The sequence below is a fragment of the Dermacentor variabilis genome, chromosome 11 (assembly GCF_050947875.1).
Source record: "Dermacentor variabilis isolate Ectoservices chromosome 11, ASM5094787v1, whole genome shotgun sequence".
Lineage (NCBI taxonomy): Eukaryota > Metazoa > Arthropoda > Arachnida > Ixodida > Ixodidae > Dermacentor > Dermacentor variabilis.
In genome coordinates, this window is record NC_134578.1 from 16,160,406 (window position 1) to 16,179,935 (window position 19,530).

The 19,530-nt window shown below is 47.8% G+C and overlaps 1 protein-coding gene across 1 annotated transcript in view; it reads right to left on the reverse strand.

Moving 5' to 3' along the window:
• LOC142563074 (venom metalloproteinase antarease-like TtrivMP_A) overlaps nucleotides 1-19,530 on the reverse strand; it is a 93,034-nt gene that overhangs the window by 24,710 nt on the left and 48,794 nt on the right. The window contains exons 11-12 of the mRNA XM_075673591.1: nucleotides 18,591-18,731; nucleotides 3,196-3,334 (exon numbers count right to left, since the gene is read on the reverse strand). Of these exons, the coding sequence (XP_075529706.1) occupies nucleotides 3,196-3,334; nucleotides 18,591-18,731 (280 nt within the window). The remainder of the gene's footprint in view (nucleotides 1-3,195; nucleotides 3,335-18,590; nucleotides 18,732-19,530) is intronic.

The following is a 19,530-nucleotide window of genomic DNA, read 5'->3' on the forward strand; positions in this document are numbered from 1 at the left end:
GTGTCATTTAGAAGACGCGCGTTTCGTTTGTGAGATGTATATTATTGATGCCGCATCAATAATATATGTTGTTAGGTATGCATGCCACTGCAACATCAATACCTAGCGCACGGACATCATCCGAAGACAATTGCGCAAGTTCGCAAAACCGTGTCCAGTTACTTTAATCGACTTTCCATCTCGGAACTTGTGAGCAGCATTGATGTGGTTTCGTTAGCGTTACAACAACCGGAAAGTGATCATTCTTGTGAGGGTTCTTAATGACGATCTACTCGAGGGGCGGCCCCCCTCCCCCATGAGTGTGCCTTACGCTATACTTATGTCTATCAATGATAAAGTTTTGTGTGTGACGCAATAGAATGTTTGCTCTTTTTTATTAAGGTGGCATGTACTTGTGGAAAAAGGAAATTCTGTAATAGGCGGCCCCTGGCATCTCAACGTTAGTCTCGCCACACAGTGGTATAGCATATAGATCTCCTACTAGTATCTAATGTTCAGGAAGTTCGTCGATAAGGTACTGAAATTGTGCTCTGCGAAATTGATTGCTGGGAGGGATGTAAAGAGAAGTAATAGTTACCAGCTTATTGAAAAGAAGAGCTTGGACGGCAACTGTTTCAAGGGACATTCGAAGTTGTATTTGCTTGCAGGCAACATTTCTATCTCCTATTAAAGCCGAGGTGAGAGTATCGTCGCAGTCTTTTCGGAAAATGGCCTAGTGTCTGAAAAAGTTTGTCCGCGGGGCCTTTTGGACTTGGTTTGTGAAGTTCATCAACATCATCGAGATTGCGTATGAGTCCACTTATATTCCACTGCAATATTTGTGTCTCCAAATTGTAAAAGAGATGTATGCTATGTGTGTAGTGCAGGAAATACAGTTTGACTTAGATCCTTTCTCGGGGCCTGTGATGCGCAGTTTCTCTTTTCTAGAGCGGTCGAGAGACTTCCGCCGCTCCTTAGGCGCTTACCGCGCCGTCTCGCTAGAAGACATGTCCATCGCTTCTTCCGTGGTGCTGGACACTCGCTCTTTCGAGCATTATTTTCCCCATGAAGGCTTCGCCTGGAAGACACCAACCCGGAAAGGGATGCCTCCTGGGATGGCGGTGCAGCACTGGCTCCAACCGCCGGGGTGTGGGGGGGGGGCGGAACGCGTCGCCGCCGGCTCACTGCGTGCGGCCCAGACAGCCGCCGGAAGCTGTTGTGGCACTGCCTCTGACGCGCCAGTTCGGCAAAGCTGTTCTTTCGCAGTGACGATACGCGCCTTCATGCATCTTTGAACGATATATTCTCCTTCACTTTGATTGTAAGTTTTTCTTTCTCCAGGACCACGAGTATGCGGCGTGCTCACCCGTCTCACTATGCGCAATGTGGAGTATTATCGCATGATTCAGACATGTGTTCAGAATCGCTGCATCTGGCGCAAGTCAGCCTACCTCGACAGCTGTATGAGTTATGGTCAAACCTCTCGCATTTGAAACATCGCAACGTACTGGGGATATACGGCCCGACTCGGATCTTTACGTAGCCTGCCTCGATAGTCTCGGGCAGTACATCTGAGATAAAGGTTAGATTGAGAAGCTTGGCCAGAAGTTATTTTCCCTCACGCTTCATCTTAATTCTCCAGCGCTCTAAGAGTTCACTCTCACTCAGCTCCATCAAATTATCATGCGAAATTACACCACGATTGGCGTTCATAGCGCTGTGTGGTGTCACAGTGATAGGAAAGTCTTCAATTAATACTAGGTTCTGCCCTTTCTCTTGTTGTTTCCCATCTCAGAGTTCAAAAAGGTCGCCACTAGCCAATTTCGTAGCTTTGTAGCAAGCTCCCATTGTGTCTGTGAGACACTTTGAATCGAGAAAGGGAGAGATGGCTCTGACTGTCTTTTCTGGTTTTAAGCTGTGTATGACGTGGTAGTGGGGAAAGCTTTCTTTATGGTGACCAATAAACTGAAAGGCTTCTTTGGTACACCATTTTTCTGGGCGCGATCGGGTAACGCAGGGATAGAGCAAGCGATAAAAATAATATCTTTTCAGCAGGAACGCGAGCCACCCACCATGGAGCCTAACAAGGCGACGCTGTTGGACCTGTAAACACAGGTCCCACAAACGCCAGCTGTGTGTTCCCGCTATAACCAAATATGTATAGCGATGGGTGGTCATGACACGCAAGGTTAACGCTTGCAGCCAGGAATGTTGGAAATAAATGGAAGAGAAAAGAGGACTGTAAAGCTTAAAAGTGAAGAAGAAAGACGAAGATAGAAGAGAAGCAGAGGAAAAGGCGACTGCCGATTGACTCCAGGTGGGTCAGTCTGGAGGTGCCGTCTATGTGAAGCAGAGGCCGAGGAGGTGAGTTGCCTCCACCGGGGGGCCTTAAGGTTCTAAACACCCGGCATCGGATCAACCCTCAGGATCCCCCTTCAGACACGGCAAAGCCGCGCACGGCTACACGCGGGAGCGCCTAATCGTGATGTGCTTGAGTACGTGGCGTCGCAACGCACCAAACGCCTCACAGACGCCCCTGCGGGGTTGCTGCTACTAATGAAATTTCGATATCGGCCATTAATGTTTTCTTGAAAATGGTTGAAATTCACAAAGTTTCAGAATATGAGACTATCATGTTTATAAAACTAACTCAGCATGGAAAAACTATGCCACAATTCAGTAAAGTCCTACTAATTTCACGTTCAAAGCAGGCAAAATTGATGTATTACACATGGCTGTCACATAGACCATTAATATGGGAGCAAAAGTTCTACAAAACCCTTCTATACAATGTAACCAATTCACGTAAGATATAAATTGATATATAAAAGAATGTCCGTCTTGGATGCTATAACGGATGTAGTTAAATGAAGTGCGATATCTCTTCTTGGTTTACGAATGTGTAAACTTCGTGCTTCTGTTGTCAAACTTCAATGGTTAGCACTCTTATTAAAAATTACAGCCGTAAAGCGAAATTCCGCATCCATCACTACCTAGAATTCAACGGTTTCTTTCAAATGCAGCAAATTCTATTGAAAGCGGCCAAACGGTTATCTGAGAAAAGCGTTTCTGCGTTTTACGCGTATTTGAATAGGCGGTGTCAGAGTTCGGCCCGCGCTAGAGCTTCCTCTTAAGTTTGAAGTGCTAAATAAAATGCCGGAGTCTTATTCTCATCATCAAATATCAGCTCCCGTACCAAATACTTATAATATTTACCTCTTTTAGAGACACGCTCTTGTACTGGAGGAAGTAAGTTTTGCAGTACTTCTCGCCGTCGATAATACCTTCAGTCTTGTTGGGCAAGAAAGCCTTGTGATAGTTTTTGTTCGATTTGAGGCAACTTGAATTTTCTGACCTGCGTAAAGGCACATAGGTTTTTGCTGGTTCATATACCCGTACGCGTATAGGCTAAAAAGGTACACACTTCAAGGTTGCAGTATTTGAAACCTATTTGAATGTCGAGTGCGTAGACGCATTAAAAAATAGCTGATAGTAAAGAAGGACACAACGTGTTCAGCTTCACGGTAAAGAGCTTGCAGCTCAGTGCGCCTTCTTGGGGTACACCACTTCCCTGTATAAATAGACGCGACGATACATTGCCCATTTCCATGCGGAAGGTACGATTAGACAAACAGCTTTCTATTAAGGTCACAATACTTCCGTGGATTCCTTTCATGTGGATGACAATCGGGTAGATGACTATTTTTACTTGTGAGGCATACACATTAAATTATTTGTCAGCCACATACTAATTAGGACATGCAACTATAGCAGCATTATCTACGCAACATAATAAATAAGCCTTTGTAGAAGGACAAGAGCTTGCATCTTTTATCAAAGAAAGCTACACGTAATATGGTGTTTTAAATGCCTTCTCTGACGTTACGTTCCTTTCTTGCTTTCCGGTTAGAAATGCTTTAATTTCTTTGTATTTTATGCAATATATTGTACGAATGCTTTTGCTCCATTTGTTTAGCTGCTGCCTTTCTGAGCTGGGGCTGGCGGGCGTAAACTGTGTACTCGAACATGAACTGAAAACTGTGTAGAACACAGTTTTGAGTTCATGAATAGTTTCCATATCACCAGACACACCTCAAAGTGAAGTAATTGAACATTAAAAGTTGCGAGTTCTCAAAGAATTGTTGTGTTCAATGGCTTTTGGACGCAAATGAAGCGTTACAACCCATAACGGCGCATCTTTTCCACTACGTGCTCTCTTCCAGCACTGCCCGGACCCAGCACCTCCCCAACCAAGTGGCGGGACGCTTTGATGATGGTGATTATTGGAGTTTATTGACGGAAAGGCCAGATACGGCTGATGACCGCCAAGGCCATGACAATAGGCTGTCATTGGTATACGAACTAAGAATATTGAGAGGTGGAGGGAACCGGCCTAAAAGCATTGTTTGAGAAGTGCACAAATAACTGAGTATTAGAACTGGACAGTGATACATGAGATGTCTAATGAAGATACGATGTGTTCCGAAGAGCTGATATACTAAAATATGTCGCTACAATTAGCCCTACTATGTCACCAGGGCCCTTAAGCGCAAGGGTCTGGCGGCATGTTCCATAGAAGTGGCTACAATCACAGCAGCAACCTCCGGTGAGAGGAGTTGCTAAAAATCTTGTTGGCTTATAACGCGCAATAAATTAGGATCTTGTAAAAAGCTTAAAACTGGTATATAGCCAAAAATGGTTCTGCTGCTAGAAACAAGACCGGATAAACAGGAATGTGGTCTTGTTGTGCTAGACGAAGTTGTATTTTTCGTTCAGCCTTTGCTTTCCGACTTCTCCCCAAGGCGCGGAGGACGGTCAGCCTCTCGCTATATCTACAAGAGAGGGGAGGTTCACTACTAGTCAGCAGGGAAGAATGGATACCATATGCGTGTCCTATTCCCGGTGGACTGAACATGACATCAGTTTGCCGCGCTTTTGCTACCGAAGGCCCATTTCGTAGGTACGACTTAATTAAAGGAAGTTTGTTCGAGCTTTCAACATCACAGATAAATTGCCAAACGTTTCTCAGCTTCTCGCGCAAGAAAGGCTTCAAGTCTGAGAGAGATAGCTATGCTAGAGCTACAAGATCCCGTTTTTATGGATGAAACAAGTTTGTCTTCAAACATATTGCCCACTATGCTTCTGTGCCCTAGCTCTGTCTCATTTACATTAACGACCTTTCTGACTGTACCACGTTTTCATCAATATAACTTTTTTGGCGACGATTGCGTCCTCTATAAAAAGCTAGGCCAACCCTCTGATTAGCAGAAACTTCAAGATGATCCCAACCATTTGTACTCATGGCGCAAGAAATGGATGATGCGGCTAAACAATAAGTGTAAAAGCAAGCGAATATCTCGACGAGGTCACACAATTAACAGCGCATATTTTCTTGATGGTAGCCTACTAGATCCTACTTCTTATAATTACCGAGGCATACACATCAGTGCCGATTTTCACACATGTTGACTATGTTACTAACAACGCAAACGACACGTTGGATTACTTACGACGTAATTTTTCCCATCACCACCGTCAGTAAAACTTCACCTATATTAGATGCTTGTTCGGTCTAAATTAGGTTACACATGCGCTATCTGGGACCCCAAATGCAGTACACCTTCAGGAATTATTTAGTCTGTCCAAATTCGCGCGGTTCGTTTCATTCGGTGAAATTACTTTCGGTATAGCAGCGGATAATCAATGAGCGCAATACTTGCCTTACCTGGCTTATCTTTGCGCCGTAATGCTTTCGCCTTTCATTGTTCCAGAAAACCCATCATTAGAATCAGATTTTAAAAGACGTTCTTTTTTCCGCTCCCGTCCAGATATTATCGCGTTCAGACCAAAACTACAAAGTAGGTGTGTCATCTTGCCGGACTAATATCTACAGCGAATTTTTCATTCCGAAGACTAGCAAAGAATACAGCCACCTTCCCATTTCCATTGCCGCTATAACTGACACCGACAGCTTCAAGACTGCCATTCATTAAATCTTTTGTCAGCATCTTTTCTTGGCTTGCTATAACTGTATAGTAATTTACTGTTCAATCTGGTATTTATGTTACAGTGCAATCTGTTATTTGCCACACCTTTCTTTATTGCCCGCGGGCCTTGGGAGTATGCTAAATAAATAAATAAATAAATAAATAAATAAATAAATAAATAAATAAATAAATAAATAAATGAAGAATACAAGGACATGATAAGGGGTCGATGAGTACAGGATTATTACGTTTCCGTAGAGACATTAAAGCTCTTACTGTGCTTAGAGAGTCTGAAAATATAACAGGTTTGTAGTTTTATTGTGTTTGTGTGCTTTACAGCCGAGAGTAATGCGTAAGCCTCTGCCCTAGAGATGCTTGTCTCTGCGTGCAGGCCATCGCATTCTGACAAGGATGGTCCGAATGCCGCCTAAGATATTCCATTATGTGACTTTGATGCGTCGGTATAAAACTCAGGACAGGAGTACCTCGACTGAAGTTCCAGAAAGTGGATACGAATCCGTACTCAGGAGCATGCTTTGTGAGTTCGACAAATGACGAGTCGCATAGCTTCAACAGCTATGGTGGTAACAGCCTTGTTGGAGCCATGTGTAGATGTGCATGACGTGGGACATCCATTTCTTCGCTCAGCTTCTTCACATGTGCGGAGAAAGATTCTCTCATTGAATATCGATTTTGAAATAATGTGGCCGACGTCGAATCGTTAGTGGTTTTATACCACTGGTGCTCAGGATTAGAGTGCACTTTGAGAGAATATGTGAAGATTTTATATGTTCTTTGCAGGTGGAGTGATCACTCATTGAATTTTACGTTCCAAATTTCTATATGACTTGCTTTGAAGGCGCCTGTGGCCAGGCGAATACCGAAAAGACAAATGAGAACTAAAATCTTCAATGCACTCGAATCGGCAGAGTGATACACTGAGGAATCATAATACCGACGTGACCACACGAAGCTGTTGTACACATTTATTAGCAACCCATATCACTGCCGCATATTGTATGGGCGAGAATTTAAAGAGTGTTCAATGTTTTTAAACATTTGGCTTTCAGGTACTTCATACGTTAAATGAATATAAGTTCCAGGTGCAGTATGACACCTAGAAATTTGTGCTGCGTGCCGAAAGGTAAGCGCCGATCCTGCAGCTGGACACTCAGTTCTCCCTCTGCCTTTTAAAGAGGACAGAGAAGCTCTTCTGGGGATTCAGCGTACCACTGTTCTCATTTGTCCATCTTGAGACTGTTTAGTGCAAGCTGACCAGAGTAGAAGACTGCGATAATACGTGATTTAAATCAAATCTGCACGTCATCGACATATGCAGAATAATACCTACTTTCTGGCATACAGGAACGTTTCATTTTAAGAATGAAAAGGTAAAGCTGTACACCACTTTTTGGTAAGAAGAAGACGAGAAGACGATGAAGTGAGACTGCGGTATGAAACGGGTGAGTCGCTTAGGTGATTCCGTCATGGACTGTTGACGGTGAAGGTTGTCGATGAAGGAGGGGAGCGTGGAGGCCAGGAATGATCGAAGTTACTACGTTCGGTGCCATAGGACGTTGGCTGTGACCCGTACCACATCGGTGCCCAATGACGTTGCTGACAGAATCGAGAGATGTGCCCTGTGACACTGCAGCTATAACAAACGGGCGGCTCACAGCTAACATTCGGGTAGGATGGGCATGTCCATGGCTCCAAGTAGGCCGTTGTTGAACAACGGGCATATCCCTCAGCACGCTCGTTCCCGGTTTCCCGATGATAGCTCTGTTGCGTTCTCAATGGCCTTCTCGAGTGGTACTCCTTGACAGTGGTTGCAGCGATGGAAAGGGGAGCTGGTGGCAGATTGTACGGATGTTGACCATCACAGAACTCAGAGTTCAATTCCGGGCAACGATATACCTCCTCTCTAACAATCTGTCTGATGGTCGTCGCGAGATCGACTGATGGGATGTCGTCTTCAATCCTTGCAACAGTTGTTACCTTTGCTAGCCGGCCAAGCTTCGGGGTTATGCGGCGCAGTTTGAGAGCCTAAAAGGTAGGGCACTGACGTATTACGTCGGTGACTGAGCTAAGGTGCTCTTTACCAATGAGGAAGTTGTAAAAAGGTCCTCCGCGATTCCCCTGAAGACATGACCAACTTTCTCCTCCTCTGACATACGATGATTGGCCGTTCTGCATAGATTGAGTACGTTTTCGATGTAGGTCTTGCACGTCTGGCCCGGTACTTGAGCATTTTGAAGGAGCGTTTGCTCTGCCTGCTTCTTCTTTGCGACAGAATCCCCGAAACGGTCCTGGATTATGGACGTGAAGCGATCCCACGTTGTGAGAGGTTTCTCGTGGTTATCGAACCGCACATGCACTGTGTCCTTCAGAAACAAGATTACGTTTGAGAGTCGCGTTACGCTGTCCCACCAATAGTGCTTTACTGACCTACTCGTAGTGGCTAAGCCATTCTTCGACGTCCTCCCCGGGCTTCCCTCCGGACGTGTGAAGCTCTACCAGGTGTTGGCGCAGCCACGCGTTAACCATCGTTTGGGTCGAAGGTGCTGCTGGTTCGGTGCGCGTGTTGCCTTCGGTGTGGAACATCTCAAACACCGGAAGTGATGGGGGCAATCCAGTGACCCTGCGGCTTCGACGCCGATCAGGAGGTTGGAGAACCGTGTCGACCGTGTTGCGTGGTGGTCGGGGATACCCAGCACCTTCTATCAAAAACTGTTACGGATGATCGATGTTTATTTACAGATGAAGACCGGGTTGGATGAGAGGTCGCTACGATGTCGCCACCGAAATCTTGCCTTGTCTGCTACTCAGCTCGTCGTCCTCCTCTTCTTCTCTCTACTCCTCTTCGCCGCGTTACAGTATTTAAGGAATATATGTGAGTAGGACGCGGAGCTAGATACATACTCAGACCAGGTACGTACCCAAGGGGGGCCCGGGGGGGCCCGGGCCACGCCCCCCCCCCAATGTTATGTGGCATACCTCCCCCCTCCCTCTATTCGCCCGACACCACTCCTCACACAGATTCCTAAAACTTCGACAAACCAATCTATTCGGCGGTCAGCATTTTGCTGCCTTTTACAGCGAAAGCAGTGTATGACTAACTTCCGTACTTCGGCGTCCAGAACAGAAAAACAGAACAGAACAGAAAAAAAATGATCATGTGGGCCGATCCTGTTGACAGTGCAAAAAGAGTCCAAGATCAATGGCAGATACCCCTGTGGACTCGGGAACCTATAATGCGCCCTTCAGAATCTTCGGGATGGGCCCACATATGGGAAGTGCTTAACGTCTGCTTCACCTCCACCGCGGGTCGGCCCGGCATCGCACTACCTTCGAGATGGACCTACGTGAGGGGAGCGCTTAACGCCTGCTTCACCGCCGCCGCGGGTGGGCCCGGTGTTGCAATATCTTCGAGCTTGGTCGACGTATGGGGAGTTCTTAATGCGTGCTTCACCTCCATCGCGGGTCGGCCCGGCATTGCACTACCTTCGGGATGGATCCACGTATGCGGGGTGCTTCACGCCTGCTTCACCTCCGCCTCGGGTCGGCCCGATATTGCAGTATATTCAGGCCGAACCGCAGCGTATGTGAAACACTTTACTTTTCGTTTGAGAGCTTTTGACTGTCGTCAGCTGTCGCTGCCACTCCATCTTCACTGAGTGGAATAGTTGTCAATTTTTTCACTCCTTTTGGATGGCAGTAGTTATCGGCATCTCCTGGGGAGTGGAGGCCAGTTTTGTCATCGATTCGGTGCCCGCGCGATTAACTCAAGATGAATTCAGTTGTCACCATCTATTATAATATATGCATTGTAACGCACAGTTGAGTGACGCTACTTTAATAACTTTACGTTGGGCGAACTTGTGCCCAACAAACAGCTAAGCGAGAGCCTCGCTAAAACGTCCACATTCTCTTTCGCCGCAGTCCCGCACACTTCTTCCCTCGTGTCCCGCGCTCATAGCACGTTGCTCCGATTGCGCGTGCCTTGCGAGCCCGTGTTGCGCGCTTCACTGCCGCTAGCTTTCGCGGGTAGCAGTTAAGCAGCTGGACGGTCGCAGGAAGCGGCTGGCGGACGTAACTTGAAATCATCTTGTGTCAATATACATATTATATATATATATATATATATATATATATATATATATATATATATATATATATATATATATATTGTAGTGGGTAATATGCAAGTGGCACTGTCGTTGTAGTGGGTAATATGCATGTGGCACTGTGCGGACTGCCACCGCTGCGGCGCGAGACACGAGCGCGGGTTGTTGATGCGAAGCGCTAGGACTCGTGATCTAGAGCTACCTGCGATCCCTCGAACGAGCTACAATAAACCCCATTTCATTTGGTGGAGGTGCGGGGTAACCTCGAAAACTGGAACTCCGAAGCCGGACGCTACCGACTGCTGCGACCATGCCTGACGAAACCACCCAGGAAGATGCACCACAGCCTCCGACGGTCATCGTTTCCGGTGCATTGCGCCAGCGTGATCCTGCCATCTTTAGCGGCACCGATGATCATGACGTGGAGGATTGGTTGTCATCTTACGAAAGGGTGAGCCAGCATAACAAGTGGGACGACGTCACGAAGTTGCACAATGTGCTGTTTTACTTAACCGGCGTCGCGAACCTCTGGTTCCGAAACCACGAACACGATTTCACAACGTGGAGCAGATTCAAGACAAGTTTCACAGAAGTGTTCGGGCGCCCCGCTGTGCGCAAGCTTCGCGCAGAACAACGCTTACGGGGGCGCGCGCAACATCACGGTGAAACGTTCACAAGTTACATCGAAGATGTCATTGACCTGTGTAAGCGCGTGAATCCGTCAATGGCGGAACAGGACAAGATAAAACACAGTATGAAAGGCATTGATGAGGACGCATTTCAAATGTTGCTAGCGAAGGATCCGCGTACCGTGGCCGAAGTTATCAACTTGTGCCAAAGTTTTGACGAGCTACGGAAACAACGCATCTTAGCTCGGCGCCCACCACCTACGGAAGATTCGTTAGCAGCATTGGTTATTGGCGACAACCACACAACTTTGCTGACGCAAATAAAAGAATTTGTGCGCGGGGAGGTCGCGCGACAGCTCTCGATTTTGCCGACCACGGAGAAGCCTTCTCAATATTTGGCTCCAGCGATCCGACAGGTAATTCAAGAGCAAGTGACCGAAGCTCTTCCACCTCCGTGTCAGCCGGCTCTCGTGGCCGCGCCTCTGACGTATGCTGAAGCCGCTGCACGGGCGCCTCGTCTGCCGGGATTCTCGCCTCCGCCTTCAGCGCCTCCCCAGCCGGTGTTCTCTCATCCGCCCTCGCCTCGCCAGCAGGTCGCTCCCTTTTTCAGCGCACAGCAGCAAGGCACAAATCCTTGGCGCACTCCTGACAACCGCCCAATATGCTATGCCTGCGGTACACCGGGACATGTAGCGCGCTTCTGCCGCCGGCGCTTGCCGGCCTTCGTGGGCACCGCGCGACCACCCAGCTCCGGCTTCCGACCATACCGTATGCCTCAGCGACCACCATCGGAAGTCTACGCTGCTGATGACATACCAGCACCGCAGTCACAGCTCTACAATACTCGTCGCTCGCCTTCCCCTCGTCGGCGCTCACTCTCACCCATGCGTCGTAGGCCCAGTGCCAGTACTACTGAGGCGAAAAACTGATTTCCGCAGTTCCTGAGGCACGAACTGCGTCATCGTCGGAACATCAAAGTCCTCGTTTTTCCCCCGCTAACGTTATTGAAGTGGCTGTTGATGGCATCAAATGTCTTGCGCTCGTCGATACAGGTGCTGCTGTATCTGTGATTAGTGAGAAACTTTGCCGTGCATTACGGAAAGTGGCCATGATGCCTTCGGTATTATTGCTTAGAACAGCCAGTGCACAACAAGTTCAGCCTGTCGCTATGTGCACTGCCAGGGTGTTGATTCGAGACATTTTGTATTCGATTGATTTCTTTGTGCTAACTTGTTGCTCCCACGATGTGATTCTCGGTTGGGATTTTCTGTCGCGCCATCACGCCGTCATTGACTGTGCACGTGCTGAGGTTCAGTTCTCCGTTCTGTGCGATTTGCCGTCTCACGACTTTCAAGTTCATGATGTTACCAGGATCTGTGTAGCTTCAGATACTGACCTTCCCCCTCACAGCGCGGTATTTGTCCCTCTTTCATGCGCATCGCTTGCCGAAGCGACGGTCATGTTTTCACCCGCTGCCGTCTTCATTCGCCGCCTCCCTATATTGTTGCCTTTCGCCCTCCTCACAATTCACCATGGGGCTGCAGCAATACTGATTTCTAACCCAAATTCGTACACTTTGGCTTTGCACTGTGGCGAGACTATTGGTACCATCCAGACTGTGGACGCTGACGTTATTGTGCATTTCCCTGTTCCCGACGACGTGGATACTGCCAACGTAACAGCACTGGCACCCCATGTGCCATCTAACCGAGTACCACCGGATGTTTTTTGTCGCTCTATTGCCGATGACCTCGAGCCGACACAACGTGAGCGGCTTATTACTCTTTTAAATGATTTTCACGCCTCTTTTGACTGCAACCAAGCATCATTAGGCCGCACCAGTACCGTCTCTCACCACATTGATACGGGACACCACGCACCATTACGCCAGCGTCCGTACCGCGTGTCATCCACCGAGCGTCGTGTCATCGCCGAGCAAGTTGCAGACATGCTTGAACGTGGCGTTATCAAGCCATCCTGCAGTCCTTGGTCATCTCCTGTAGTACTCATTAAGAAAAAAGATGGCTCGATTCGTTTCTGTGTGGACTATCGTCGCCTCAACAAGATTACACGAAAAGATGTCTATCCTCTACCGCGCATAGATGACGCCCTGGATTGTCTTCATGGTGCCGAATTCTTTTCTTCTTTGGACTTGCGATCGGGCTATTGGCAAGTGCCAGTGGCTGAATCCGACCGCTCGAAGACATCTTTTATTACGCCTGATGGCCTGTATGAGTTTACAGTAATGCCATTCGGCCTCTGCAATGCACCCGCGACATTCGAAAGGATGATGGACAATCTTCTACGAGGCCTCAAATGGAAGACGTGTTTGTGTTATTTAGACGACGTGGTAGTTTTCTCCCCTGATTTCACCACTCACCTCTCTCGTCTACGCGAAGTCCTTACTTGCCTTACCACCGCCGGCCTTCAACTTAACTTGAAAAAGTGCCGCTTCGGAGCCCGCCAGCTGACCATACTTGGCCATGTCGTGTCCAAAGACGGCGTCCTTCCCGACCCTGACAAACTTCGTGCTGTCGCAGAATTTCCGCGGCCGACTACAGTGAAAGAGCTCCGCAGTTTCGTCGGTCTTTGCTCTTATTTTCGCCGCTTTGTGCGCAATTTTGCCTGCATCATCGCTCCCCTGACGAAGCTCCTGGCTGGCTCTGGTGACCTTCGCGACTGGACTCCGGCATGTGACCAAGCCTTCACCACTTTGCGCCGTCGGCTTACCTCACCGCCTGTTCTACGCCACTACGACCCGAGTGCACCGACTGAAGTTCATACCGACGCCAGCGGCGTTGGTCTTGGGGCCGTCCTTGCACAACGGAAGCCTGGCTTTCCAGAATATGTGGTTGCATATGCGAGTCGTGCTCTCACGAAGGCAGAATCCAATTATTCTGTCACGGAAAAAGAATGTTTAGCTATAGTTTGGGCCTTAAACAAATTTCGCCCTTACTTGTATGGCCGTCCGTTCGACGTTGTGACAGACCACCACGCGCTCTGCTGGCTTGCGTCACTGAAAGACCCGTCGGGGCGTTTTGGACGTTGGGCTCTTCGGATCCAAGAATTTGACATTCGCGTCATTTATCGATCCGGGCGCCAACATTCTGATGCAGATGCGCTCTCCCGTGCGCCCATGCGATCCGACGGAAGGCCACCTTCACCCATAGAGTGCCCGGTTGCTACGCTTGCCATTAGTGACATGCCGTCTGAACAGAGAAAAGATCCGTGGATTGTGTCTCTTATTGACATTCTTAGCAGTTCTTCAACGTCTACATGCCCTCGAGCCATTCGTCGCCAAGCCACCCACTTCGTGCTACGGGACGCCATCTTGTACCGCCGAAACTATCAGCCCGACGGTCGCACATGGCTGCTAGTCATCCCTCGCCATTTGCGTTCCGACGTATGCACGTATTTCCATGCAGACCCACAACAAGCTCATGCTGGCGTCCTGAAAACCTACGAGCGGCTCCGCCAGCGGTACTACTGGCGCGGCATGTATTCTTATGTCCGCAAATACATTCGGTCATGTGCAGCCTGTCAGCGACGCAAGACATCTTCTCATACGACAGGCCCTCTGCAACCTTTACCTTGTCCTGCACGTCCTTTTGATCGGGTTGGCATCGACCTTTATGGGCCTCTTCCATGCAGTGCTACCGGCAATCGTTGGATAATTGTCGCACTAGACCACCTGACAAGATATGCTGAAACTGCTGCACTTGCTTCGGCTGCTGCTCGCGACGTCGCCGCATTCATCTTACGGCATTTCGTCTTACGGCACGGCGCACCGCGAGAACTGCTCAGTGACCGAGGCCATGTCTTCTTGTCCGAAGTTATTAATGAGCTCCTCGCCGCGTGCCGCACTATTCACCGCACCACTACGGCGTATCACCCACAAACTAACGGTCTAACGGAACGATTCAACCGCACCCTTGGGGACATGCTCACCATGTATGTTGCGTCGGATCATTCCAATTGGGACGATGTCCTCCCTTTTGTGACGTACGCATACAACACCGCCGTTCAGGCTACCACAGGTTTCTCACCATTTTTCCTTCTTTATGGCCGTGAACCATCCACTACCCTCGACACCGTACTACCATATCACCCGGATGCCTCTGAATTCACCCCTCTTTCCGAAGTTGCTCGCCATGCTGAAGAGTGCCGCCAACTGGCTCGCTCGTTCACGTCGGATACCCAAGGAATCCACAAAGATCGCCACGACAACGATCAGCCCACACAGTCCTTCGCCGTGGACTCTCACGTCTGGCTTCGGCTGCCCTTCCAAGCTCCAGGCCTTAGCCCAAAGCTTGCTCCAAAATATCAAGGTCCGTACCGGATCGTCGCGTGTACTTCGCCTGTGAATTATGTGGTCGAACCGGTGACGCCATCTCCGGACAAACGCCGCCGTGGCCGCGAGACTGTCCACGTCAGCCGCCTGAAGCCGCACCACGACCCTCTTATCGTATCATCGCCTTAGGTCGCCAGGATGGCTCCTCTTCGCCCCGGGGGAAGTTGTAGTGGGTAATATGCAAGTGGCACTGTCGTTGTAGTGGGTAATATGCATGTGGCACTGTGCGGACTGCCACCGCTGCGGCGCGAGACACGAGCGCGGGTTGTTGATGCGAAGCGCTAGGACTCGTGATCTAGAGCTACCTGCGATCCCTCGAACGAGCTACAATAAACCCCATTTCAAATATATATATATATATATATATATATATATATATATATATATATATATATATATTATAATTATAAATATTATAAAACGTTATATTATAATTATAATATTTTTGTTATTTATGATGCCCAACACAATTTTTATGTCACCATCGATTCAACGATCACGCGCATCCCTGTTGCTTCGTTAGTTCAATCTTCTTTGTTTATACTAATCCAGGGGCCAGGAAAGGGATTTGGTTCATAGTGAGCTGGTGTGTATGCTAATGGAACGAGTTGTGGCAGGAAAAAAGCGCCATTTGCGTTTAACTTTTCCTTTTTGCTTCATTATTTCCTCGAGTGACGGCTCGCCGCGACGCTGGCAGATCTTCGGAACCATATATCTTCGATATGGGTTAGATAAAGTGGAAAATAATATGTTGCGAAACAGCGTCCATCATCAGACCCTGCAATAACCCTTAAACGCATAAGCAATATGCCTGGCACCCATTACTACGTGTGGTTTTTCTCTTATTGTGCAGCACTTTCCGGGCAAAATTGGCAAATGGAAACAAGAGTCACAAGGATATGAGAAATTAAGCGATCTACTAAGCGAGAAAGCCAAGGCGACAGCCAAACAGGGAGGAAAAGCAAGAACTGTTTGTGCAAATATTTATGGATCAACATATTTTTATTTAAAAAGGAAGTAGAGAAAACGCCGCCGGAACTGGAGAATAATTCCGTGTGTTTTGAGTTACGTTCCTACAGTTATCAATCAAGCTACCTGACGTGTTCACTTTCCTGCTGCCTGTTGTGCTAACGGGGGGGGGGGGGGTTCTAACCTTCCGCGGTGGGTGCAGTACGTCTAGAACGGCAGCGTCCTGCGCTCTACGCCGTTGTACGGGACTGGTGACCACGCATCGTTACGCAACTTCCCAGATAACGAGACGAGTCGGTTTTGCTACTTGGCAGATCAGCAAACGAGGGATGCAAAATAACTGTGACTGTTTTGCAAATATACATTTCTCTCAAATTATTCCAGGGCTAATTCAAAAAAACTTTACTTGAAATCTTCATTTTGCACTTTCGCTTGTTAACTTGTTCTTGGCAAGTTTCGTCCCGCGCATCTTTCATGCGCGAGTCCATTTGATGTGGTCCTTTGTTTGCCAAGCAAAGAAGAGGTGTATCTAACAGGCGTACCTGTGAGATACACGTTATTTCAATCCTCTTTTGCGGCTTTACGAGTCTTTATGGCAAATGGTGGGCATTATTCACATTTGTACTAGTAAAAGTACCGTCCACCTCATGTGCATAGAAAAGTTACCTTGGGTTGACCCCCCCCCCTGAAAAAAAATCCTACGTACGTGCCTGACTCAAACTGTTTACCAAGAGCGTCTGCCTGGTCTTTCGACCTCATTCTCTTATCATGTAATAAGGACAGCGGATGCCGCTACTGCCCGTTTAGCATTTCTGGTGGATTCCACACTTGTTTCTTGGGTATACGAAACCTCTCCCAGCTTGCTCTCGTAGCCCGCTGTTGCGTCCGCCTTCCCTGCGATTTGGTCTGTTTAAATTCAAGAAGTTTCTCTGCAGTTGGGTATCGGCGCAGAATGTCCCATGCTTTGTTTTGCAACTTTCAAGTTTTTCTGTAGTCGTTGTTCCACCAAGGATCTCGTCTTCCACTTGAATGACCTCTTGTTTAAGGTATGTATTACTGACGCAGCAGAAAAATCAAGCGGTAAAATAAGCTAGTGCGTCATCTACGGGACGCTTTCATTGCTGAACGCCATCTAATATAGCTTCCAAAAAGCTCTTGCTGTGGAGTGAAAGTTTTGCGCCATCTGAGGGATTACATGCTGTGGTGGAGCACTCGGAAAGCGCTCGTCTATGCTCTTCTCCCGCTGCTCTCGGACCCCGTGGAGGTACCAGAAGATGAGGTTGGCAGTCGCCTTGCAAGCCGGCAATTACACCGCTAGAGATAATAAAGATCTGTCGCCTAAGCTTGTAATGTATAGACACCTATACTACAATTACAGATGTGTTGATTAAACATTCCATTCTGTATAAAATCAGCTGTTAGAACAATCTGCCCGACCTAGCTATTTTCACTGCTACAAACATACACCTTATCGCCAAACATTCCTTTTATCAAACGAATAACCTTCTATAGAAGCGTTAGGCTATTCGCTTACATCCACAATCAACGCAATGGCTTCGGCGCCAATTTTTTACCAAGGTTCCTGAGCAATCGATTTAGGTAGAATTGTGTTGGTGTGGCCGGCCTTGCTTTCGGTTGAGTATATCGTGATATGGCGCACACGCATTGAGTGAGTGAGTGAGTAAAGACTTTATTTGAAAACAAGGTATTGACGGACGACCTTGTTGTTAGGCAGCCACGAGCCCCTGGGCCCGGGCTGCTCATTCAGCTCTTTTGATGACCTTGGGCTGCAGGTTAGGGTCGGAGCTGAGCAACACGGCCTCCCACAGCTCAGTATTACTTATTTCGGGATTTGTGTGATTTTCCGCTTGGGAACGACCACATAATAGGGAACAGATCCGCTTTTTTCTTACTATGGTTACATGTATTTGGGTATTGGTCCGGCTAGTAGTAGCGATAGGCTACGAGGTGGGGTAGGTGTTCGTCTGAACTCGTCTCCAAGCTAATTCTTGTCGCTTGTTGAGCGATTTATGTGCTAGCAGGTACACTGCCCTGGCTAACCTGTAGTGCTGAGTTATTTCCTGGTAACTGACCATGCGATCCCTCTCTGATCCTAGCGTGAGCCGTCCGGGTGCTCGGTTGGCGAGTCCTCGAGCGGCGGTGTGGGCGGCATCATTGCCGGGTAGGGAGGAGTGTGCTGGTGCCCCTCGTGCATGTGCGACATACAGCATGCACACGCATTGAAATATTATTTTGAGCATAGGGGTGGCAAAATATTTGAAAGCTTGTGGCATCTGGCTTGAAGTATTTCTGTGAGCAATATCTTTTCCCGAACAATGGCCTTCATAAACACTTAGCGATATTCTAGTTTTGTCACCAAATTTCAGAGTTAGAGAGGCTCACAGTTATTGTTACTCAAAATATTCTCCTGACAAATCTTCCTATGCATCAAATCAAATTGCGAAGCAGCACGATTCTATGGAAAAAATCAAGTTTGTGATGTTTTTGCTGTAGGCTACCATGACCATTATTCTCTCAGAAAACTTACCGCAGGAATTCTCTTATGGCGTTCACGCTACAGATGGAGAACTTGTGAAGTTGTCCTCCTGTACCGCGTGAATTCATTAGGTATCCATCACCCGCTCTGCATACTTTCGATTCGCCTTCACCATCGTGAGGGGAGCCAAGACTGAAAGAGAAGATTTCCTTGCTTTGAGAACAATTATAGAAAATCATGAAGTATGACCGGGTGCAAGATCTGCCTTGCAAAATAGTTCCAGCATTAACAAATCTTTGTTTAGTTTTGTTAGCAAAAACGGGTTGATGATGATGATGTGTAAGGTCTCGTGGCGCAAGGGCCATTCACGGCCAAAGAGCGCCAAGCAATGGTGTTGTGTACTCGGTGATGATGATAACAAAAATGGGTAAGGTGGTTGTCTATGACGCTATAACGTGGCTGTATAGAGGCCTAAGACCAGAAGCAAGATGTGACCATGTTAAAATAATGACCATGGCGTTTGAGGTGTGATGTGAACCTAAAAAATATACTATGAAAAATTGAAATACCAAAAATGTATATATACCAGTAGCCCTACTGCCTGTACGAAATCCTAAGTGAAAAAGCCTGGAGGCAAGTGGCATACAAAGCGCTGATTTCGCAGCAGGAGCCTCTGGCGAGAGGCCGTGCTCCGAAACTTGTGGGCTTAGTATTCATAATGCGTCAACATCTTGTAAAAAGTTGAAAACTGATTTTCTGTTAAAAAGCGAGTCAGCACCAAGGAACATACCCGGATGTAAAGGAATATGCTGTCGCCAGGCTAGAGGGAAGTGCTTTATCCTTTGAGATTTCGCTTCCCGACAATGCGGCAGGATGTGGAGGACGGTCAGTGTCTCGCCACATTTACAGCAGATTGCAGCTTCGCTACCGGTCACTAGACAAGAGTGTGTGCGATATGTATGGTCTACCCTAGGGCGGCAAAAAATGACCT